Source organism: Vidua macroura, chromosome 5 (genome assembly GCF_024509145.1).
Source record: "Vidua macroura isolate BioBank_ID:100142 chromosome 5, ASM2450914v1, whole genome shotgun sequence".
Classification (NCBI taxonomy): domain Eukaryota; kingdom Metazoa; phylum Chordata; class Aves; order Passeriformes; family Viduidae; genus Vidua; species Vidua macroura.
In genome coordinates this window covers 6398725-6423596 of record NC_071575.1, presented here as the reverse complement: position 1 = coordinate 6423596, position 24872 = coordinate 6398725, and the positions used below count along the sequence as shown (strand labels likewise).

Below are 24872 nucleotides of genomic sequence, written 5' to 3'. Positions count from 1 at the left end.
CTATTTCATGATCCTCTCAGGCCACTGTGGATCCCATGGGAATGGCAATCCCAATACTATTAATAAATGCAAATCCCAGAAGAACCTTTTGGTAAGGCACAAGTTCTCAGACCAGTCATCTCTGTTCAGGCCTCAGTGACACACAGCACTGTACTTTGCCCCTGTTATCACCTACTTGTAGAACAGGAGACTAAAACTTGAACGAGATGAAGGGAGATAACAGGGCTGGTATACAGTTCAGTATGAACTGGTTGATATGGAGTCATTATCAGTAGCGGGAATTTCCACTGGCAGAGTCACTGAGGTCCTGTTGCTTGAAGGGTTACATGACAGGGACCCCTCTGCTCGTCTGCCTTCCAAAGTTGCCCTAATGCAGCTGCAGTGGACAGGAGAGGCACAAATCTCTTGTGTAGGCAAGAGGAAGGAAGGCATAGTTAGAAGATAATTGGATCTGGAGAGTTACTGGGTGATCCTGGATAAGTCACTTGGACACCTGAGTTTCTGTTCCCCGTGAGTTAATGGGTAAACAGGACTGCCCTGCCTCACAGGAGTGTTTTCAGGATAAATATAGCAGAGGTGTGTGGGTGACACAGCATATTTATCCTGATAACATCATTAGAAACGCCTAAAAGCCACACAAACCTTGACTGCATCACAGAGTTTGACAGCTTTCTTGTACAAATTCTAAATGACCTACCAAACATCACTTACTTAAACCCCTTCAATAAGTCTCTTTGCTGTTTAGATTTTGGGATTTTTTTGTTGCCATTGTTGTTATTGTTGGTTGTTGGGGTATTTTTTGCTCACACGTTTGAGGAGAGGGGAAGCAGCCCAGTGAGAAGCTGAGGGTGCACTTGCACTGTCTGTGACATTGATGGAAATATTGAAGAGCACCTGTCTTGAGCCAGAACCCTGAGAGGCACCACTTGCCACCAGTGTCCACCTGTACACAGAGCCCTTGACCACAGCTCTCTGGCTGTGTCCATCCAGCCAATTCCTTACCCACTGAATGGTCCAACCTTCAAATCCATGTCTCTCCAGTTTGGAGATCCAGGATGTCATGTGGGACTGTGTCACAGGCCTTAGTAGGCCTTAGGCCTAAGGAGAAGTCCACTTAGATGACACCAGCTGGACTTCCCTTGTTGAGCTCACCAAGGGCCACCAGCCTGGTCAGGCACAGCTTGCCCTTGCTGTGGTTCTGCCCCATGACCTTCCCAGGCACAGAGGCCAGGCTCTGTAGCTCCCCAGGTCTTCCTTTCTGCCCTTTCTGAAAATAGGAGTGATGTTTCCCTTTTTCCATTCATAGAATCAACGGGATATGTCAAGTTGGAAGGGACTCACAAGGATCATTGAGTCCAACCCCTGGCCCTGCACAGAACACACCAACAAGCCCACCCTGTGCCTGAGACCATTGTCCAAACACTTGCTGAACTAAGACAGGGTTGATGCTGTGACCATTCCCCGGGGAGCCTGTCCAGTGCCCCACCAGCCTATGGGGAAAGAACTTCACTCACCAGGGACTTTGCCTGACTGCCATGCCTTTTCAAATGTGATGGAGAGTGACTTGGATCCAGCATCAGCCAGCTCCCTGGGACCCTGGGATGCATGTCATCAGGCCCCATGGATTTGTGCCTGTCCAATTTCATCAGATGGTCCTGAGCCTGCTCTTTGCTTACAGTGGAAGATTGCCTGCTCCCAGCTGAGGATATCAGAGCAGGGTCAGCTCAAGCAGCTTGTGCAGAGCCTCATCCCGTTGGGTTTGAATATCTCAAAAGGATATCTCAAAAGCCTTCTGACTTTTGAGGGGGAAAGTATAAACATTAACTCTGGAGCAAAACAAAATCAGATCACTTATGAAAATGAGCCACTTATGCAGTGAAGCCCTATCTTTTAAATTTACGTTCAGCACAAGATCATAGTGGGCAAAATAGTTTTGATATCTGACAGAAGACTACTCAGTGAGTGTAGTTTGTTAACTGACTAAGTAGGATGACAATCCACAGTCAGGAAAAATAAATTATAACTTCATCCTAGACTCAGAGAGGATGGCAGGGGGGAGGGATATTGAGGTGAGCAGCATTGTTTTCTCCCTGGATACCCACCTGGGCAAAGAAGAGCTGACCCTGATGCTTTTCCTCACTGGCAGCTCTCTCCAGGGTTGTAGTTACACAACATGTCACAAGGAGAAGAAAAACAGTCTTTTTATATCTCCTCACCCATCTGTACTTCCTTTTTCTAAACGAGTACTGCTAACAAAATTATCAGAAGTATCATGTTGGCAGTATTTTTAGTAAACAGCAAGAGACTCATGTGAACTTGTTCCTCCTTGTCCTTGTCCCCTGTACAGAAAACAGACTGGAGAGTTTTCAGGGCAGAATCTTTCGAGGTTCTTATCTTTCTGCCTTCCAAAGAGCTGGACTGTACCAGCAGGCCTAGAGCTGACTGGAGAGGCAAGTGCTCTTCAGTTTTGAAGAATAATTCCCACCCTTGAATGGTAATGCCAGGTTAGGATTCTCGGAGTTCCAGGGATTGTCGTGCTATTGGATCATGAATGGCTCTGTACACAATAGCTGGCAAAGGAAGATGATGGAAATCCACGGGGGACTACAGGAAAAGAAAATAGAAAGTATGTTTATTAATTAGGAATGTTCCCAAGGGTTTCCAAATTGTCCTAAAATAGGCACACACATTCCTAATGACAGTGCAAATGTGGGTGGCAAGATCCTCCTGCTACTGTTTGGGGAGAAATGGGGAGTGAGGTGGAAAATAAACTGGAAAAGGTATTTTCATTTGGTTCCCTGGCTTGGCTGAAGCAAGGCCACCACTACTGATGTTTAACCTGCACTGTTCCAGGAGCATTTCTGCCAAGAGTTGTGTCCTAAGACTGGTTTGCACTTTGCCACTGCTCTGACCCTTAACCCCAAAGAAGAGAACAGTTGACTGGGCCAATTCCTGCCTAGTGCTTCAGGAATGCAGACTGCACTGCTCCCTGTAATCTCTCTACTCTGTTTCATAAAATCCCTTTTTTTTCACACTTTGAGCTGTCACTTCCACAGCACCTCTGGTTTTATAATGGCACCTGTGCACCCAGGCATAAAGTTCCTGATGTGGAGTGTGGCTGCTTGCCCCCACCCCACCTTTATGATGGAAAATTTTGTCTTGGTGATCTTCATTTTCCTCCTAGTCTTTTCCTCCCTGATCCTCACAGTTTGGATTGACACCTACTACCTGGGACAACTTCTGCAGGGCTCTGCTCCTTCTTTAATGCCAAAACACTTGCTTTATGGAAAGAAATGTAGGCCTTGGGCTGGAGGAATTTATTCAGAGAGGTTGAAGGAGAACATTGGTTTGCAGCTCCTTCTAATCTGCTGTTCTCCATCCATCTTCCTTTGAAGTCAAAATTCCTTGATTTTAATGTGAGTCTGGCGACTGCTTAAAAAGCCCCATTATTTCCTCTTCCTTTTGCTCACAGATTTTAAGGTGCACCTTCGTGTATTTCACCAGAGAAATTCCATGTGTCTGCATGGAATCTGTTGGTTTTATTTTGCAGAGATAATAGGTGTTCATAAATAATGAATGTAGTCTGGGCTAAGCTAATTTACTGTTTGCTGTAATTTTTGTGTTTTGTGTTCCCTTGTTGAATTGTTTTGAATGAAGAAAAAAAAAAAAAAGAAAAAGTAATTACTGAGCATTTCCCCACATTTCCCCACATTTCCCAAGCTTCCTTTTTGAGTCATTGTTTGTGTGCCCTCCCTGGGAACTTAGTTCTGAACTCTTCTGCTTTTTTGCTGACATGGTCTGAAATATTTTGAAATCTGCATAATTTAACCTACACACTTTTCTACTCTGGCCTTGCATTTGATATCATGATAACTTTAAAATGGTGCTATTGCTTTTTGCCACTGCTTTTTCTTTTTTTTTTCTTTTAAACCCTGCAGTTTATCAATAAACTGATTTTCCATGCTTACATTTCCCCACCAAATCACTTTAATGACTTCATGAGTATGGGGGGAGGGATTGATAGGGGTGATTTAATTTAATACAGATTTGTGTTCTTTTTGGCTTTTCTCAGCTTCACTCTGAAACAATACAGATGAAATATCTTACAATATATGGGTTTTCTTTCATTAGTCATGTTTTACATTCATAGGAAAATGGATCTTGTACCAAGTAATTCATATTTATGTGCACTGTAAAGATTAACTGAGTAGTCACTCTACACACAAATAAAGCATGTGCCTATGACACAAATTAAAACCACCCCCAAATACTTCATGTCCTATCTCAGCATCTCTTTTTGGCATGCCTAGCCATGAAAAGTCTTTTTAAACTTATTGGATTTGCCATGTGTCTAGTAATTCTGGTTTCTTTATACAAGCCTGACTATCTGCATGTGGCCAGAGATATCCCCAGCCACAACACTTCAGAGCAGGGGAAGGAAAAACAGCTCCCTCTTTCCAGTGGGGGCACTGGTCCTGGGGTGCTTATGTGCTTAAGGATACTGCAGCAGCTGAGTGGTGCTGAATAAGGGTTGTAGGACCCTACCAGGAGCTGGTCAGCCTGATTTTCATGGATTTTCCATTTGACCTAAAGAGACAACAAGAGGTGCACATTGCAAGAAGAATTACTTGTGTGTAACAAGAATCCTTTTAGTAAACTGGTGACTCGAGTAGGCTGAGTAATAGGATAAAGGTGGAAATGTAAGGTTTGTAGCCATGGCCATTTGTTTCTGAGAGCATCTGTCAGAAAGAAAAGTCCAGGAGCAGGCAGTTGCCTTTACAGGCTTTGGTCAGAAGTGGCTCTGGTCGGAAGTGGCTCATTCTGGCTGGGTTGTGAGGAGCAGGGGTGTGTGTCCAGTGTGAGGTAAGGGGGAGTGTGAACCCGAGGTTCTGTCTGTGCTTGATAGCTATCCCCAGTGTAACCCCTGGGCTGGGCATGCTGCCTCCTTGCCTCTGGCTGGGTACCTGGATGAAAGGCAGCCCTTGAGGCTGCAGCTCCCTCTATGCTCTACTGCCAGGAGAGGGAGATGTGCAGGAGCACTGGGCTCTGAACGACAGTGTATGAGCGAGCTGAAGAGCAGCTCAGTGGGAATGGGCAGCATGGATACATTATTAGTGTCACTGTGCATAAACACAGAGTGATGCATATGGGAAAAAACCTCCCATGGAAAACAATGAGCTAAGTGCTCACCACTGTCACGGAGGAACAGTCGTGGGCTGTAATACAGGAACAGGGGCCAAAGACTCGACTCATTTTACAAATGAAATCTTGTCAGAAATCAGAAATGTTCACCCTGCCCCCGTACAAATCTGTGGTATGCCCACATCCATGAGCAATTCTGCTCTTCTCAGCTTGGAAAAGGCATGTGGAAATGAAAAACATTCAGGGAAGGGTGACAAATGTGGTCCAAAGTATGGGATGGATTGCCATTATGCAAGCATTAATTGAACTTGCTCTTTGAACCTTCCCTAATTCTACAGCCTGGAGAGGATTGATTGAGGACATCTGTGATAAGTGCCAGTAAATTAATGAATTTTTTGAGGGGGTGATTGTCCTGTCTCTTGCAGGACAAAGCAAAGAGTTGTCAAGGGGACAGGTCAGAATAAACAAGGGTGAGCAGTTTTTTTCCATCAGGTGCATTAACCCAGTTCCCAAAGGTACACATTTCCAGTGGAATTCCCTCTGATAATCACCCTAATTTATCTGAGGTGCTGTTGTTGTAGTTTAAAAAATCGAAACAAAACCACCAACAGAAAAAGCAACAACATAGCGTAAGATATGGCATGGAAGGTGATCTCTCAGGTCCAACTGGTTCATCTTCCCTTAGAAAAGTTTTCTGCTATTAGATTTATAGTCAACAAACATATTTGGTCAATTTGCATGAGTTCAGACCCAAATGAGTTCAGACTCATCCTTTCCAAATGAGGGCTTTTCATCTGCATATCCTGGCATATTCTATTGGAAAGGAGAATCTAGTGGCCCTGTAGCAACAGCCTCGTTCTCTCAACAAATCTTCCTGATGCTTCTTACTCAGACACCCCCAACTCCTAAAGGTGGAGACGGAAAAGTAGTTAAGCCTTCCTGAGGTGGGATGTCCAAAAAATTGTTGCAGCTGTTCTACAACAACACCAATGACTGTCTAGCTCCTGCCCACTGTCAACAATTCTCATTTGCTTTTTTAAGCTTTCTGAAGGCAGTGTTAAGCCCATGCATCCTCCTAACACAATAAGTTTACTTTGCTACAGTGGAAAGCTGGGCATATGCACAATTGTTTTTCTTGAGACAGTATTAAAGGCTCTTATTCTGGGCTGAAGTGTGGATCCACTTGTCACAAATCAGGAGCAGAAACTGTCTTTTCTTTCTTTGCAGGAAATGTAACCTATGTGAAAGTGCTGAACACTTACAAGCAGGGAAAGCCTGTGAGCTTGGTCCAACACCCTTAGCCCCTGGCAAAGCTTTCATTTTGTAATGTGACATGAAAGATAAATTAGTCTAACAGGAGGTATGAAGGTAAATTAAAACAGGGGTGTTAATTTGGAGTGGGTGTGACTATTTTGAAATGGATGAAACTGCCCTTTTTTTACTGAGTCTGGATTTGCTGCCTTTCCCCTCCCCATACCTGTGGAGGAACAGGTGTCCCACTTAGCTCAGGTGGGAGCCTCAGTGTGTGTCCTCAGCTCTCAGTCCTGCCCTTACCCCTTCTTTTTAGCAAATCAAAAACAAGCCCAGAGGAATTTTAACCTGCTGGTTTTGTTCTGTTAACAAACACCGACCGCAAACCTGTTTTTCTTGCTTCCTTGATGGAGAGGGAATGACAGCATATGGAGAGAGAACTGATGTTTGTGCTTGTGGAGGTCAGGAAGGCTGGAAGGGTTAAACAGGCCTGGGTTTGAAAGCAGTGGAGAAAAAGAGCATGACAGCAAAAACTATTAAAAATAAAGCCAAAACATGAAAACCAAAGACAGACTTGGGCAAAAGCTTTTTATGGGAAGAGTCATATATACATATGGGATAAGTTACAGAGAAAGGGCATGGAAAAATCCCCCATCTTAAATGTATATTTTAAAGCAAAAGAGCAAGGGGGGAGAAGAAGAGACATGGGATGTTGCTAAAGAAACGTGATGAGAAAAACAGTGGAGGAGCCAGCAGGAAATGGCAGTGAAAGAGCTGCCAACAAAGGACTGGTGGGGCCAGTAGTGCTCTGGTTTGTCCAAGGCCTTCGTAGCACCTTTCCTGCTCAACTTAATATGGATACACATGGAAAAGAGAAGTAAAACACCTGATCCCTCCTTGGGGGAACCCCTGTGGACTGCAGGGCAGGGGGGAGAAGTAAGAGGAAGGGAGCACAGTACTCGTTGCAAAACAGTTCCCTTGGCTGCCACCCAAGAATTCCTATGGGAACCTAAGGTACTTTTGGCATGTGTGGAGCTAAAACAAACCTTATCTATGCCACTGAAAATTAGATCTGCCCTGATTATCTGCACACACTGATGAGAGCAGCTGCACCCTTGCCTGCTCTGGTTCATACCTGCTGTGCTCCCCATGTTTATCCCTGCTTCCAGCCAGGTCTCGTCGTGGCTGCAGCAACACTGCTGAACTTAGCTTGTCCTTGTCTACACTTGCAGCTAATTCACATTCAGCCCTGGTTCAGCCGCTCCTGTTGCTGACACCTGTTGTCAGCAGTCGGTAATTTCTTTTTTTAGGACAAGCCTACATTGCCCTGGAGCTCAGAACGGGCCTTAAATTAGACTTAATTCTATTCAGATGTAGTTAGCAGTATTTAATTAGCACAGTCCCAAAGCAAAAGTCAGTCTACTCCCTGGATCACTGGAGTATATTCTGGATACTTTCCATACTGCTGCAGGAGTCTGACTTTTTTTTTTTTTTTTTAATTTATTTTTTTATTTTCTATCTTAAGCCCAAGAAATGTGCTGGGGCTTTTCAAGCACTTCCAGAGTAGGGGCCACATCTTAATAGACAGATTCCTTTGCAGATGGCTTCCTGCTTGCTTGCAATTGCAAAACTCCACTGAGGCAATTACCATGATTGCAGACATGGGAATGTGACATTAGGAAAGCATTTAATGTATTCTCAGCATCTGTTACAGTGCTGCTGCAAATGGAAACCTCGGGGAGGTGCCAGCACTGTGGGCAAGACTCCTTTAAATCGGGCTGACTAGAAGCTCACATCCAGTCTGAACTCGACGTGCAGGTACCCTCCGAAGCCCACAAACAGACACAGGCACATCCAGAGGGTGACTCACCTATCCCAGCTGATGTTCCAGAGAAGAGGGAGGACTTGTCTTCTCATGGTGCTCCATCCGGTGGGAAAATGAGTAGTTCAGATGAGGAACCCCATTTTCTGCAGCTAAAATGAGGTGACTCAAACCCTGTGCTCTGTGACAGCTGGGATTTTCACAGACCACTGCAAACTGCCCTAGAAATGATGAGCCAATGCTATTTCACCTCTATGGACTTAAAAGCTGACAAGCTACGAGATCTGCTTGCCAGAAGAGTTCAGTTCCCCAGAAGGTGATGCAGGAGCTGGCAAGAAGGTACTCTATAGGAATAAGGAGAAAGGGGGATGTATCAGCAGTAATGGAGACAAATCCCAGCTTTAAGATTAAAAGCTTGAGCTGCATTATCCAAGCAGAGAACAATGCTCTGAAACTATTTCTTTTAACTTTGCTGCTTTTTCATCCATTTTCTCCCTTATTTCTATGAAAGTGCCTATACCACATGGCTAGAACATCATGCTACTTGAATCCATTTTTAAATGGATGTTCAGAGAAGACTATTGAACTGCTTATTTTAGAGCCTGTTAGCTCTCCTCTAGTGAAATATTTTCATTTTGCATGACATAAATAAATATCAGAACAAAAGAAATAGACAGAGAGAATTAATAACATATATATTCATTTTAAAAAGACCTGTGTTAGGCCCTGAACTTGAAGCAACCCCAAAAGACAAGCAGGAAGCCCCAGGCTGGATGACCTGGGAGAGCTTGTTGGTTGGGGTGCAGGTGGGATCTGAAATGGGAGCTGCTGGTTGAGCTCTGTGCTGTGGGAGAGGACACAGCCATGATTTGAAGGGATTGATTCCTCGTTTCTGGAAAGGAAGAGTTTGGGCATCTTCATGGCTGCAGATCTTGAGAGGAAAGGCTGCTGAAATGGTGCAGACTCACCCAGCTGAGATGGGTCTCCCACACAGTTTACTGTGGAACTGGGTTCCACAGTTTAAAGAGATTTCACTTCCCTCATCCTTTGCTCCTGTGGGTTTTGGGGCTTGTGCAGAGCTGAGTGTTCCTTGCTGTTCCATGGTTTCCAGAAGAGCCTGCAGCAGCCATGGGTGGTGACTAGAGCAGGTCTTGAGAGCAGCAGGTCTGAGGCCAGAGCTTCCCACCTCAGCCTTTCCTACTACTCACCTACTTGGATCCTTGCTCAAAGTGCTGCTTCAGCTCCTCACATGTCCACTCACATTGTGGGGGGCACTGGGATCCAGTGACCTCACAGCTTATGAAAATGTCTCATTTCCTTTGGGGGATCTCCCTCTCATGTTGCATGGAAATACCAGCTGGCAGAGACCAGCTGAGGACTGGGAATTCCCTCCATGGCTGAGCACCTGGGGCCAAGATTCAGTGCCTACCTTTACTGACCTGTGGGTCCAGCCAGCACCGCTGTTGGTGGGGTTGTGCTGTGAACCAGACCTGGGAGCTACACTGAATATTAAACAAAGCCCCACCTTTTATTACTAATTTAACCTGAGGCACTTCCCAGGCCTAGTTAAAACCTTGTCCAAGAGGAGCATCCATTCCACTTAGGGAAAAGGTGAAACCAGGGTGAAAATGTGCAGCTGGAAATGGCGATGGTGGAAAAAAAGTGACTTTGAAGAGGTTTTGTTTTGGTGGGCTTTTTACAAGAGTCTAGGCCTAGATTTTAAGAAGTTAGCCTGAAGCTTGGACTAATGTGATTAGTTTCAAATCAGCTGTTAGGGACAAATACACTGCTTCTTTGAATTGAAAGTATCTTGGAGTACTCAAAGTACTAAAAGTACTTTTGAGCCTTTGAGGGAATCCCATCCCCTATAAACACTCTGATAGGGCACTGAAATCATCCAGGTCACCTTCCCCCTTCTCCAACTCTCATTCCCTCTGCTAGCACAAACATTAATTCTGTGCTGACACAGGTTGGGGAAATAGTCTTGCCATTACTACTGAGTTTAGCATCTTCTTTCCTTCCTCAGAAAAGGCCACCTTTTGACCTCCCTTTTCCTCAGTGGTGAAAGTGCAACAGTTTGTAGCAGTGCTGCAAAATCATCTGGATTATTTCCCTTGCACAACCCTTTTATTTTTGCTAATTTCTTTTCTTACATTTCAGTTTCATTTTAAAAGCCTTGCTTAAAGTTGATGTAAGAATAAGTGGCAAAGAATGGAAACCTCTTAAATTGGCTTTGTGACACTGTAGCTGTGGAGGGGATGGTGCAGCAAATTGTAATGTTTAACTCTGCCCTTCTGGGGCCAGGAGCTCAGCTAGGGGTTGCTTTTGGCACTGAAGCCCATCACTTTGGTGTGTGCCCATCTGCAGGACACACCACGCTGCTCACTCCTCCTCCAGGATTTTGGGGAGCTCTGTCAGGCCGTGGGGCGCACGGGCTTGCGACAACTTGCTTATGCAACACAGGCTGGATCTGCCTGCTGCTGCCAGATTGTGGAAATCTGCAAATAATTGCAAAGTCTGCCAGTTTAATTGGATTGTGGTGTATTTGCACAGACGGGTGAAGTCTTCCAGGCCAGTATTTTCCAGAGTAACTTAGCAGTCTCTCAGCTTTAAGGTACTCAATATGAGAGAACATAGAAGCAATGGGTTTCTAAGGATTTTTTAAAGAGAAGCACCCCCAAACTGAAGTAATCCAAACCATCAGTCACATTGAAATCCCTTGCCATAGAGACTTGATATGGGGGATCTTTCACAGTAGCTTGATGTAAGCCAAACTAAATTCATAAAAATAATACAAGACATCTTAACACATCGTTTCTTCAGCAGAAAAATCCAGTATGAATGTGTATGTGTGCAGGCATTTTTACAGGAAGTATGATGAATAAATGAATATTTATAAAACAAAGGGAGGAGGAAAAGAAAGACATTTTATTTCACATGTGAGTTGGCTGTTGTTGTTGTTGTTATTTTTTTTAATGAGGTACAAAATGTTACTGTGGAACATTGTCCCTGTGTGCTCTGGCCCTTTTCCAGGCCTAGAGTTCAGTACTTGCTGGGGAAAAGAAAGTCTTGTACTTGACTTTCTGAAAGATAGGCTGTTATCGCTTGGTAGAGGTCAGAAAGGAAAAGAATCAAATTACTTATTCATTAAGCAAAAATGCTCAGAAGTAACTAGCCCCCAGGGCTCAAGCTACAGGTACCCAATATCTGAATGTACAAAATAAAACCAGTTTATTAGCATTATCATTAGCTTTATCTACCAAGAATTAGCAGGGAGACAAGAAAGCTGTAGAAGATGCTTCTGTTCTCACCAAGTGATTCCACTAAATCAATGTTACAAAAATCTGCAATTTGTAAGAAGAAACAAATGGCTATTTTAAAACATTGTTAGGAACATTCACAGAAGAGGTAGGACCAACTTAAACTCACTTCAATTAAATAGAAACATTTTTCACAGGCAGCAAAATGATGTTGTTACATGATATTGGTGTAACTGTTTTTGAGAATACTACCTTGGAGGTCTGCACAACTGTAATAAAGTCGAGGGCCCTAGTGCTAAAGTCACTCTTGAAAACAGGACTTCAGTAGCTTTGAACCTAACCTAACCTTTGAACCCTTGGAAAGTCTTCCCAAATACTTCTCCAGATCATATGTCCAGAGCTGAAGTCCACTTCTCCCTTGTGTAGCCAAAGTGGACCTCAGCTTCTGGTGTGAGCACTTATCACTGTTCTGCTGTGTCAATTAGCTTTTGTCTTAAATCTCATGGTCCTGAAGCCATGCTACTGCCAGAATCCTTGAATCTTCCTTCACAGCAGAATGAGCTTCTGGTTCCTGTGGGTAAGGAGGAAGCCTCAAAAGAGCAGAAGAAATTATAAAGAACCCCAACACATATTATTTTTTTGAAAACCCAGCATTATGAAATCCCTGAAGCAACTTTGCACCCTCAGAGCCATCCTAACCTTCCCTTCCCACCAGGCACCCTGAAAAGGCTTCTTGCCAACCACCCTCTAGAACATTACAGACAGGTTTTCAAAAGTGCTTACACACCTGAATGCCTTGAAGGAGCTGGCCCTGTCTTCTCAGCAGGCTTTACGTGGCCTGTTGGGTGGCTGACCAGGCTCTTCTGTGTGCTGAGAATTGGGGTTTTTGTTTCTAACTCTGGGGCTGAGAAAACCAACCACACCAGAGCGAGGCAATCCCAAGGTAGGGTCTAGCAAGGTCTCACAGTTTGCTCTGAAGGTTTGCAAGAAAAGGCTCCCTACTGGCCTGGGACGCTCTGGCTGCGCTCAGGTTCTTCAGCCCCCCTTGAAAAAATAGAGTGCTGTAGGCTCAAAAAGACACCCACTGGGACAGATGAGGGCTTGGGTTAATTTTTGGTAGTTTTCATTGGTTTTGCAGGGCAAAGGAGTTCTGAGAGGTTGACCATGGCTTGAGAGCGCTGGAGACCACCAGGAACAGAAGAACTTCTGTAAGGACATTGTTACAGAGATCCAAGGAACAATTTTTGAGTCAGACCATAGCTTTTGCTGCTTTTGTGATTTCCCACCTGTCTTTTGGAGGCTTGAGGTGGGGGAAAACAGAAGAAAAGGAGGATTGCCAGGGCCTCTCATAGTATTAGCTATGTTTCATTGCTGTCCTTCAAGTCAGTTATTACATATAAACTGCGATATTTGTGATGATAACTTTGTCCTTTGCAAACATCTTGAGTGGATGTTGTTCTCAAAAGCCTTTCAAACTAGAGATAACAAGGTGACAAATCTTTTCAAGTGATCCTTTCAGGTACTCCTCTTTGAATAGATGTCCCAGTTTAGCTGCTGGCAGCCAGAACAAACCAAGCCGCTTGTGAGAGTCAAAACCACAGCAGATTAGGCTTCTGCTCAGAGAAACATCTAACTCCTTACGAGGGAAACCCAGAACAAGTGCTGGTAATAAAAGGCCTCTCTTTTTCCATCTTTCTCATAAGCCATTGAAATCATGGCCACAGTGCATTTTGCAATAGACTGGCTTCAGTGAAATAATGTTTGCTTTTTGACTTGCCAAATTGCTCTACTTTTTTTTAGGCTTGGCTGGTTTAGGTCAGTCATGACCAGGTTCAGGAGCACTGATGCAGCCTCTTGGTTACTGGGCTCAGGAGGCTCTTGCCCTGTCAGGACCATCCTAGTGGGCACGGCTGGAAGGATGGTGGTGGAGCACATCTTCTTACAAGGGCCTGGAGTCACAGGACAAGGGGGAATGGCTTCACACTGACAGAGAGAAAGCTGAGATTGGGTGTTAGGAAGAAATCCTTCCCTGAGAGGGTGCTGAGGCCCTGGCACAGGGTGCCCAGAAAAGCTGTGACTGCCCCTGGATCCCTCGAAGTGTCCAAGGCCAGGCTGGATGGGGCTCTGAGCAAGCTGGGATAGTGGAAGGTGGCCCTGCCCAAGGCAGGAGGGTGGAAAACTGGATGATCTTTAAGGTCCCCTCCAACCCAAGCCATTTTGTGATTCTATGATTCTCTGAAATGCCTGTCACCTACCTCATAACAATTTTCCCACTGCCAGATGCTTGCAGAATCTACTTTCCATCTTCTTCTGTAATAACATCCCATTACTGTAGGTTAATGCCCTGGCTTTCGCATCCCGGAGCTGTACAATTGCCTTGCTAGGTTGGTTAATACAAACAAGATGTGGTACTGTACAAACAGAGCATTTCCAACAGCTAAAAGTCTAAACAGATTAGGAAGAGGGTGAGGGAAGAAATGGAGGTGCCAAGAGTTGCAGCAATGTGCATGACATGGCCAAGGGAAGCCAGAACCAGAACTCAGATCCCAAGCCCTGTGATAGTAATCTGTTACTTAATGCCATCATTTTGGTATGTGAGATGGGTCATCTTCCTTAAAGGGTTTAGAAAGTAGCCAGACCAGTTCCTCTGTTTATATAAGGAAGATGTTTGTAGACCTCTTGATCCTAAGGCAATTAATACAGCCCATTGGGGAAAGAAAAAAAAAAAAAAGAAAAAAAAAAAGAAAAAGAAAGACAAAAGTAAAAAGAAGGAAAAACAAGAAAAAGAAGAAAAAGAAAAAAGAAAGAGAAAATAAAAATAAAAGTGAAAAAGAGAACAGGGTTAGATTCTCATGTAAACAACACCCAGAATGCCTGAAATTCTAACATATGCAGATGTTTTTATGTTGGGGTATTTTTTTGGCGAGCAGCCTCTTTGTGTTCAGCTGTAAGCATCAAATTTACATTGTTCTGTATTTCTGAAAAAGCCTGTTGCATGAAGTTGGGATCCTACCAAATGAAAACAAAACACAACACTAATGAAAAATAACAAGCTCTTCCAACAATGTTCAGTAACTGACTTAGAGGTTAGTGCTGTGTTCTGGGAAAAAAAAAAAATCCAGGCACCATATAATTTCATGCATTTCATAAAAACGTTAAACATTTCAGAGGAACATAACACATCACACAGGGTGTTTTTATTTAATGAATGGCTGTAAGAAATGGTGCCAGCATCCCTTCTCACAGATGAACGCCTTGTGCCAAGAGCATTGCTGTACAATGTGTCATCACTCGGGAACCTAAAGAATTGTACTTGAGAAAACATTGCTACAAAATATCATTCCCTTCCCAGAAAGGTTCACTTCAGGCTTTGTAGAAAAACAGGACAACTCATTTCCACTGCACATAATTCTTCTGTTGGGAAACTTTCTTAAAGGCATAGGTGGCAGAGCAAGGGGCTGGAAAACTCTTTAATCTCATAGTGACAATAATAGCTCCTGGTTCTTGTTGGTGCTCAGCTCTTGCTTTGGGTTTTTGACACTCAGAACTTTATAAACATGGAATAGGTTAATCCTCTCCACACCCTGAAAAGGGAGAGGGGGAGAGGGAGAGGAAATGGAAGAATGGGAAGGGGAGGGAAAGAGGAGCAGAAGGGAAGGGAAGGAACACGGAAAGGGAAAGGAACTTTAGCTGCCGTAAGAAGCCTCTAGTTAAGACTCTTATGTTAAAAATTTGTTATTCTAACAAAGTGGCATGGGTTATGTGATGTATTAAATGAGAAGTCTTACAGACTTGGAGTTAGACTGAAGATTAGGTTTTTTTCATATGATGTGTTTTCTTCAGAGAAATTAGGTCACTTCACAACAAGTAATCAATTTACTGATTTAGGCCTCACCTCAAACAACAGTAGTGTTTGCTGGGAAAACATAATCACGTGTAAGTGTGTGTATTTATTTTTAGAGACTGTATATTAACATCCTCTTTCTTGTTCCTGGCTTGAAAAAGGAGAAGTTGGTTACCCAGAAAAGTGCATCCATCACTGCTGGCTGTAGGACACTCCTGGCTTCATCTGTGCTTCAGGGGCAGTTCAAGCTTGCTCCTATTTTGCACGTCAAACAAAATGAAAAACAAAAATAAAACTGAGCCAGATCAGAAGAGTCTTCTTCCCTGAGACAAAATCAGGGTATTTCAGAAGGACTGCTCCTTTAGTAAGTCAAGGGAAGCTGGTGACAAGCAGAGAGCTGCAGAGAGTTCTCTCTTTGGAGAATGAGATCTCTCTTTGGAATGAATACTTTCAGTGCTAGTAACTTAACCTGTGTCTTCTGCAGACATAACTGTGTAACCTGCCCTATTGTTATAGCACAGAAGATGCATTTCGGACACAGCACCTGCCTTTTAAAACAAATCCCATTAAGGACACCCTCAAATCCCCTTAAGGACAACCCCAAATCCCATTAAGGACACTCCCAAGCTGTACCTGCAGCCAGCACCCCCACAAGGACTCAAAATCCCCTGGGCCGGTCCTGGCATCTGAGCCCACCCAAGGCTGCTGCAGGTGCTGGCAGGTCCGGGACCCCTGGGCAGCCCTGGCCCCACCTGCCGAGAGGGGAGCGGGAGCAGAGCCCGCAGAAGTGCCGGCAGCAGGGATGGGAGCGGGACCTGCCCAGGGACAGCCCAGGCGGGCACTGGGGACGCTGCCAGCAGCCAGGTCAGGTCCTGGCGCTGGCCTGATCTCTGTCCTTAGGCTCCCTCTAGAGTTTACAGCAAATGAGCAAAAGGTCTCAAATGCCACTTGAACAGGAGGGTAGCGTCTCCTTGCCCCCCTAGGGAGTGCTCTGCTCCTGGGCACTGCTGGATCATGTCCCAGAGCCTTTGTACACTGAAGCGGCTCTTTCCTTCCTGACGGTCTCTGCTGCTGAACCTCACCGCGTCCTAATCCTGCCCAGAAGGGAAGGGCTCCTGTTAAGTGAATATTATATGGTGAATACTCGGGGCTTGCACCCCAAATCTCACGGCAGGTTTGCCCCACGTCTCTTGAAGGAATCAGCACTTGGCGTGAAAACCTGGAGAGGTGGGGAAGTGGCACTGGCTCAGTAACAGCTGAGGTGGGTTAGGAGCAAACCTCCAGATGGGTCATGCCATATCCCTGCTTTTTTCATCCTCGACTCTGGAGGACACATCCTGGTGGAGCAGCTCAGGCATGATTCCCAATTTCCCCCCAGTCTGCAAGGGAATATATAAAATCCCAAGCAACCCAGATACTTTGTGTGTGCAGTTCGGATGGGCTTTGCTGGTTCACGGGACAGCCTTATAAAGTGCTGGGGAAGGAGGGTGGCCAAAAAGGAGACGGGAGGCTTGCCTAAGCGATTCTGGAGGAAAGAAAAACAGCGAGCAGCTCTGCCAGAGGAAAAGCCCAAACAAGAGCGAGGAGAGGGGTAGTGGGAAGAGAGGGGACAGGGTGTCCAGAGCTGTTAGAAGAGCCAGGATATTCTTCGCCCAGACCTCCCTACAAACACTCCTTCCTGCTTCACTCCTCCAAGTTTTATTTGGGGTTTCGCGTTGTTGCTTGTTTTCCTTTTTTCTCTCTCTAATCCTCTACTCCGATCTTTGACTGGCCGCATCTTCAGCTGAAGCGGCCCCGGAGCGGGGCAGAGCCGGCTGTGGGAGGCTGGAGCTCTGCGGGGGAGGCTCAGCCAGGGCCCCCGTCCCCACCCCGCACCGCCTCCCCCGCAGCCCCACTGCTGTGCCCCTCTTTTGCAAGACGATGGCGCTCTGATCTTTCCACAGCTTCACTCCGGGACTTTGGAGTATATTTTTTCCTGTATTTTTTTTTTTTCCACGTTTCACTGCTACTACGGGCGGGCGCCTGCCTCTGTCCCGATTTGCTGCAGCCATCGGGGGTGCTGACTGTAAACAAAACACTTTAGATCATGGCAAGGTCGCTGCAGACACAGCCTTCTTTTTTTTTTTTTTTTTTTTTTTTTCTTTTTTTTTTTTTTTTCCTTTTTCTTTTTTCTTTTTTTTTCTCTCTGCAGCCGCAGCGATTTAAGGTGGATTGCCGAGATCGCATGGAAGAGGAGGGGGGACGAGCCGAGAGAGCCGAAAGAACGGCGGGAACCAACCTCGATCCCCGAGCACGGCCGCGGGTGCTCCGGGGATGCGGATGCTCCCACCCCGGGGGAGCCACTCTGATTTTTTTTTTTTTTATATTTTTCTCCTTAATTTTACCCCCTTTCTTGATGATTTGTCCCAGCGCGACCCTAACGTTTCCGGCGGCACGGGTTGGGGATTGTGCTGTCCTCAGAAAGACGCGCAGCTACCGCGGCTGCGGGGATACACCCTCTCCCCTTTCCCTCTCCCCAGTCCCTCTGAGAGCGAGGCAGGGTGATAGAGGGGAAGGGATAGAGGGATAAACCGAGGGGCAGACCATTTCTCGTTCATTTTCTCCGTTGCTTCCATCAGCGGCTTAAATTATTCGCGCCCCTCTTCTCCTCCCCCACCCCCCTCCTCCGCCCCTTTGGATTTAATTATTCGTGCTCAATATACTTGTACAGCATCCAGGGACTCAGTCTCAGGCTCTTGTGCTAAGGGAAGTATAAACAGAACAACAACAAAAAAACCCCCAGAAGTTTTTTGTCCTACAGTGACTTTTTTTTTTTTTTTCTTCTTTTCCAATGGCTTCAGATAAATCAGTGTTCTCTGTTGCACTGCCGTCGTGTTGCTGCTGCTTTACTCGTGGGGTACGGAGTCTTCTCCATTATTTGGAAACCCACACTCCCCACTTTTTTTTTTTTCTTTTTCCTAGTTTGTGTTTATAACTCTGGCACAACTGTAATAATCCTAAAGGCAAGAGGGTTGCCTTTCCCTTGTGGATTAGGGAGACAAGCAGAGACTCGCAGAGAATGGGAACTCCTCACCTAAGGAGTCTCAGGTGGGACACTCAGCAGGTTACCAGCAGGGAAGCCCCCATGGGCAGGATGAGCCCTGGGCATCCTCAGACACTTTCTGCAGATCACCTAGGCACAACTTCCTTGTGTGGATCAACAAAACAAGCTCAGTGTCCCTACATCTGACAGAGAAAATGAAGCTTGAAATGGAGCATCCTTGCTGTTGACAATGGTAGTCAAAGACAGGAAAGCCTAGAGAAATGAAGATGAAATCCTGCAAATACAGCAGATGCAGGCCCACTTTTTCCAGCTGATGGAGTTTTATCATGGACTTGCAATTTCAAAAAAACATCTCAGGTCCTGCAGACATGTGAATATTAGCTTTAATTTTCTGTGAGTGAATTGCTGAAATTTGTAGTTTCTGAGAGAGCAGTTGAAAAACAACTTACAAGTACTAAAATCCCCAGCATATAAATAAAAATAACGTGGCTAATGATGTATTTCAACCTTGTGGTTTATAAACTAATCTCATTTGTTTTGGTGTTTTTTTTTTTTTTTTTTGGCCTGTACACATAATTTTTTTTTGAACTTGGGTCTGATGATACTGAGATTACTCTGCTGAGTGGTGTGAGCATAAGCTGGAGGCCTTGAGTCTGATGATGGCCAGCAAAGTGCTGGCCTGGGTTTGAGCACTGTGTGAAGTCCTCTGTTGTGTCCTCTCTCCAGTGTGTAAAATCTCCATGTCTTCAAGGCCAAACCTGCTGACTCTCTCCTCAACCAGTTAAACCCAATTATATTGACCCCTGCCTTGTTGAGGTAGCTTGCTACTTGTGTATCTCCTTCACCCTCCCACCATGAAGTTTGGACAGGGTTGCTCTGCTTGCAACCTTGCAAAAGAGACCTGCCCAGATGGATTGGTGTGAAGAGCCTTCAGGGCCCACCAAAGATTCAATCACCGGATCTGGGCACCTGGAAATGTCATAACCTTTAGTGCCTGAGAGAACCCACAGTGTCACACAACACACCGTGGGGCTGACCTGCCTGGTGAGTGAAGATGGCTGTGGAAAGGGCTGGAGAAAAAGGGACCAGAGAGGAGTGCACAATTGCTCTTATGTCCACTACACCTGCTCTTACTATCCGAGGAAGTTGCTTAGAAAATCCTTGGCTGTGACTCTTTGCTCATCTAATCTTTTGAGCACACAAACAGGACAAACCCCAATGCTTTTTTTTTTTTTTTTCTTTCCCCGAGTAGCTGACATCTGAAATCCCGGCAGACGTTATTTTAGAGACATTTCTTAACCCAGTCCTCTCTCTGGCGAGAGGGCAGATGGTCGTCTTGGCACTAGGAGCCACCAGCCCATCTCCGCAGGCAGTGGCCTCGGGGCGCTGGTCCCCGCGGCACGCCCTGGGGTCGTCAGCCTGCCCACTAGCCCCGAGCTTGCCCCCAGGCCCTGACCTCATCGGGGACGCGTCGCCAGAGCCCAACCCGGGCAAACCAGAGCGGTGGGACGCTCCTGTCACAGCCCTGACTCAAAACCAGCCGCCACCGTTCCTCAGGCACTCGGGCCAGCAGCGGGATGGGGTGCGTGTTTTTTGCGGGGTGGCACAAACCCCGCCGGGCTTTGCGGGCTTTACAGAGGGATGAGAAGAACAGGCTCGGCAGTGCCGTCCCACCCCTCTCGCTTTCCCCCTCGCTCCCCGCTCGCCCCGTCCCACCTTTAGAGCCGGCGGCGGCGGCGGGGCAGGGCCGGGCGGACGGGGCGGTGCCCGCCGCCGTAACCAATGGCTCGGCCGGGCTGTTTAAATAGACTCGTCCTGTCAATCATTTTCTTCTTCGTCAGCCTCCCTTCAATCGCCATATTGGGCAACCGAGAAAAGGGCTCGTCTCCTCTTGTTTTTTTCCGTCTCGCTTTTACTACGCGGCGGCGGTGCGATCGGCAGGGGCATCATCGGCACCGGCGCCATCGCCATCGGCGGCGGACCGGCACCGCGGGGGCAGCGCCGCGCTCCGCTCCTCACCCGCCCGGGGCTCCCCGGCGGCGGCAGCGGCGGCTCTCGGGGCTCATCCCCGGGCCGGCGCTTATGCAAGGGCGCCTCCTCGCCCCTTCTCCGCGGGCCGAAGGCGAGCGGGGCCGAGGCAGGGCCGCAGCGCGGGGCAGCGGGGAGCGGAGCGGAGCGGAGCCGCCGGGCGCCGGGAAATAAAGGGCGGCGGAGGCCGCGGAGAGAGAGCAGCGAGAACAACAGCCGCCGCCTGGAGCCACAGCGTGCGGGGAGATGTCAAACGTCCGCATTTCTAATGGGAGCCCTACCCTGGAGCGCATGGAGGCCAGGCAGTCGGAGTACCCGAAGCCGTCAGCGTGCCGGAACCTCTTCGGGCCGGTGAACCACGAAGAGCTCAACAGGGAGTTTAAGAAACACCTGCAGGAGATGGAGGAGGCGTACCAGAGGAAGTGGAATTTCGATTTCCAGAATCACAGGCCGCTGGAAGGCAGGTACGAGTGGCAAGCCGTGGAGAAGGGGAGCTCGCCCGACTTCTACTTCAGACCCCCCCGGCTACGGAAAGCCGTCTGCAAGTCCGCCGGCCGCCAGAGCTTGGATGTAAACGGGAATTGCCAAACCGTGGTTTTTGTCGGTTCTCAGGGAATCTCAGAGGACACTCACTGTGTAGCTCAAAAGACTGATGTTTCAGAAAATCAGACGGACTTAGCAGAGCAGTGCACTGCCCAGAGGAAAAGACCCGCAGCCGATGGTAACGTACCCCACGGCTCTGCCCCGCGTCCCACTCGTGTCAGCGCCGGCGCTCCGGCCCTTCCGCCCCTGCCACGCGTGGCACCGGCTCGGCGTGCCCACCCCCCCCACCCCCCCACTTTCACCCTAAAAAAGCCCGGGTAGTGTTGGCAGTCCCGGGGGTCCCGCCTAGAGTGGGAGCCGGTAGATGATTTGCAAGGACGAGCCCTTAGACGCGGGTCAGATTCCCCGACCCCTCGCCGCCCCACTGCGGGGACCCGGGCTCCTGCCCAGGTGGGAGGAGGTTCACAGCGTTCAGCGAAAGACGAATATGGATTTTAGCCGAAAAGAGGGAACTTGGGTCTCCTACCTAAGGAGAATCCCGTCTCCCCACCCCCTGCTCGCTTCAAGGAGCTGATACCTGACATGGGGATCTGGGAATATTCCCCCTCGGCTCCATCTATCCCCCCTGGATGCCAAGCAAACATCTGGAAGGGAAATATTTTAATATCTTTCTTCCCCTCCCCCCGCCCCCCTCGTTTTTAATTTCCCCCCCCTAGATTCCTCTCCTCAAAATAAAAGAGCCAATACAACAGAAGAAGAGGTTTCAGAAGACTCTCCCAGTGCCAGTTCAGTGGAGCAAACACCCAAGAAATCAAGCCCGGGAAGACATCAAACGTAAAGCGTTTAGGTCAGTTCCCTTTAGGGTCTGGCATTAGGATGCAAGTAAGGGAAAGAAAGGGTGACCGAGTGTCTATCCCGCATCTCTGAAGGGGTGGGGAGGGGGCTTCGAGCCCCTGTGGGCTCGCCGAGGGGTGTTTTCTCCGAGGAAGGGTGGCTTTTCCCGAGCACTCGGCAATGGGTGTGTGTTGGAGGGTGGGGAGTGGGAGGCGCAGGGCTTGAAAAGAACAAAACAAGGAGCGAAGCCCAGCCTGGGCTCGGCAGCGTCAGGGGGCTGGGGCAGGGGCTGCGGTGGGACTGACCCTGCCTTCCTGCGGGATGGGCACCGGGGCCAGGGAGGGCCCTTTCCCAAGGACCGTGCGGGTGCAGGGGTGGAGTTGGAAGCGCGGCTGGTGCATCATGTCAGATGCCAGCGGATTTCGGGGGACTTCCCCTGTCCCCCGCCCCCGGGGCTTTTTCACCTCCACGGTCAGCCTTGCCGTCGCTTGTCGCGGCCACCTCGCACTGCGGGAGAAATAAGTTAAGAAGTTGGGTTTAAGGGGAATCCGGGTACTTTCTCAAAATCCGAGCAATGCAAGGTTGTTTTGTTTGGTTTGGGGTTGTTTCCCTCCCCCACCCCCCCGCCCCCTTTTTTTTTTTTTTTTTTTTGTTTGTGTTGTTTTGGTTTGGTTTTAGAGGCTGGCAGGGGGAAGGGAGCGGGTTAATGGGAGGCTGGGTTGTGCAGCTTTTTTTTTTTTTTTTCCTTTCTTTTTTTTTTTTTTTTTTTTTTTTTTTCTTTTTCCCCTACCCCCTTTTTGTTGTTTTGTTTTAAGGCGAGGGCTGGTGCGGGGAGAGTTGGTAAAAATTGCGCCGGCGGTTTGGGAGCCGAGGTTAGGAATGAGGTTTACAATAAAACGATTTGCGATTGTGCAGAGAGAGAGAGAGAGAGAGAGAGATTAAGCTGTAAAGCAGAAGTTGCAACAAATTAGTCCCGCTGGGGTGAGCCGTGGCCGAGCGCGGCCACGCGAATGCCGCTACTCCCGCCCGCTTTTAGGGGTGGGGGCACGGGAGGGGTCCCCCCGCGTTCCCCGCCGAGGGATGGAGGGTCCGGGGCCGCTGGCAGCGGTACGGGAGCACGGCCCGGGGCGGGGGGAGCGGCGGGGGCCCCGCCCGGGCTGGGCCCGCCCGCCCTGGGGATGCGGTGTCGGTTTGAACCGGTTGTGCCGCGGATCGCGTTTCTTGTCGATGTTTTCTAATCGCTTTCCCCCCGTCTTTTTTTTTTTTTTTCTTCTATTTTTCTCTTTTTTTTTTTTTTTTTGGGTGTTTTTTTTCCTTTTTTTTTCCTTTTTTTTTTTCCTTCATTATTCCCGTTGCAGAGCAGAGGATGTGCGCGTCTTCGTTCGTCGGGTGCGGCGGGCGGCGATGAAGAGAGGAAGATGTAAAGTTGTAGCAGGAAAGGAAAAAAATACATATCGCCGATCTCCGGGAGATGGAGGTCCTGTACAAGCACTGAAAAAAGAAAAAAAAAAAAAAACCAACAAAAACAACCAGCAACAAAACAACAGCAACAAAAAGCAAACAATAACACTAAATTTTAGGCACTCTTAAAAGACCTGCCTCTAAAAGCATTGGATGTAGCATTGTGCAATTAGGTGTTTCCTTATTTGCTTCATTGTACTACCTGTGTATATAGTTTTTACCTTATGTAGCACATAAAACTTGTTGGGGTGGGGGGAGGGACTGGAAGAGGGTGACCGATTGGAACTTGCTTTCACAATCTAGCAAGCCAAGAAATCTATGAAGAGAAGCAGTGTAGGTTTTTTATTACTTAAAGATGTATTGTCCCTTTAAGTGGGTCCACAGTGTTTTTTCTCTCTTTTTTTTTAATTTGTGTAGAGTTTTTTTTTTTTTTTTTTTTTTAACGTATCATCGTGGTAATTGTTCAGGGAGATTATTTTGAAATTTCTTCCTCTGGCATTGAACTGAAGAGGTGGGAGCTGTGATGATTCCGTTATGTAGTAGCAGAAGTTCCCTGCCCTCCCACCCCTCCAAATCCATACACCAAAACTGATAGCCTGTAAAAAGTTGTGTAAAATCATCCCACCTGAATACATTTCCTGATTATTTTTTTAACCTAATCTGGAAGGCTTTTGCTCTGAATCTGGAATATTGTTTTCTGATCTGACCCACTTCCCAAAGTGTTTGTGTGTGAGAGGAAAAGGAGGAAAAGGGATACTACATCTTTAAACAGTATTTCTACGTTGCCTGTGTACCTGTATGTAAAAATAAAAAAAAAAAGTTTGAAGTGTACCTGTGTACATAACTCTGTAAAGACACTGAGAAATTATACTAACTTATTTATGTTAAAAGATTTTTTTTAATCTAGAAGACAATATTTTTCCCCATAAAGCCAAAGTGGCATGTTTTTGTGCATTTGTAAATGCTCTATTTGGTAGCCTTTTAGAAAGTTTTTTTTTTCCTCTTTTTTTTCTTTTTTTTTTCTCATAATTAATATGGCTGTGCTTAAAAGATTGCAGACTGAGCCAATTTAATTTTTTTTTTTGTAATGTGTGGGGAAAAAAAAATCCAGATTGATATTGTTTCACATCAAGCAATCAATAAAACTGCCATATATAAGAAATATGGTCTTCATTAGTGTGTGTTTCAACGTCCTTCAGCCTGGCACAGGAGGAAATAAGACTGCAAGAAATGATAAGTTTTCCTTTGAGTATCCATCTCTTCACGGCTCTCTGGCGGAGGTGAAAGTAAAGGATGCAGCACCCTTAGTGCAGCGATGCTTCGGGGAAGGGTGTTCAGGCATTGGAACGACCTGCCCCGGGCAGTGGTGCAGTGACCATCCCGGGAGGGATTTCAAAGACGTGGATGTGGCACTTGGGGACAGCGTTTAGTGCTGGGTTAACAGCAGGATTCAAAAGAGGGCTTTTCCAACAGAAATGCTTCTGAGTCTCCACTATGGTAATTAGGAATGATGTGCTCTCTTGGTGTATAAAAGTGGAATTCCCTGTGTCAAAATGTTTTTGGGGTTTGGGGCGGTTTTTTTTTTTTTTTTTTTTTTTGAGAGAGAAGAGGTATTTCGAGGTATTGCGCTTAGTCCTCTGACTC

General features: G+C 46.8%; 1 protein-coding gene across 1 annotated transcript; it reads left to right on the top strand.

The window, feature by feature from the left end:
- Positions 1–20170: 20170 nt before the first annotated feature.
- CDKN1B (cyclin dependent kinase inhibitor 1B) lies at positions 20171–24390 on the top strand. Its single transcript, XM_053978606.1, has 3 exons — positions 20171–21111; positions 21650–21780; positions 23126–24390. The coding sequence occupies exons 1-2, from the start codon at positions 20637–20639 to the stop codon at positions 21769–21771; spliced, it is 597 nt and encodes a 198-aa protein (XP_053834581.1). The 5' UTR covers positions 20171–20636; the 3' UTR covers positions 21772–21780; positions 23126–24390.
- Positions 24391–24872: the final 482 nt, after the last annotated feature.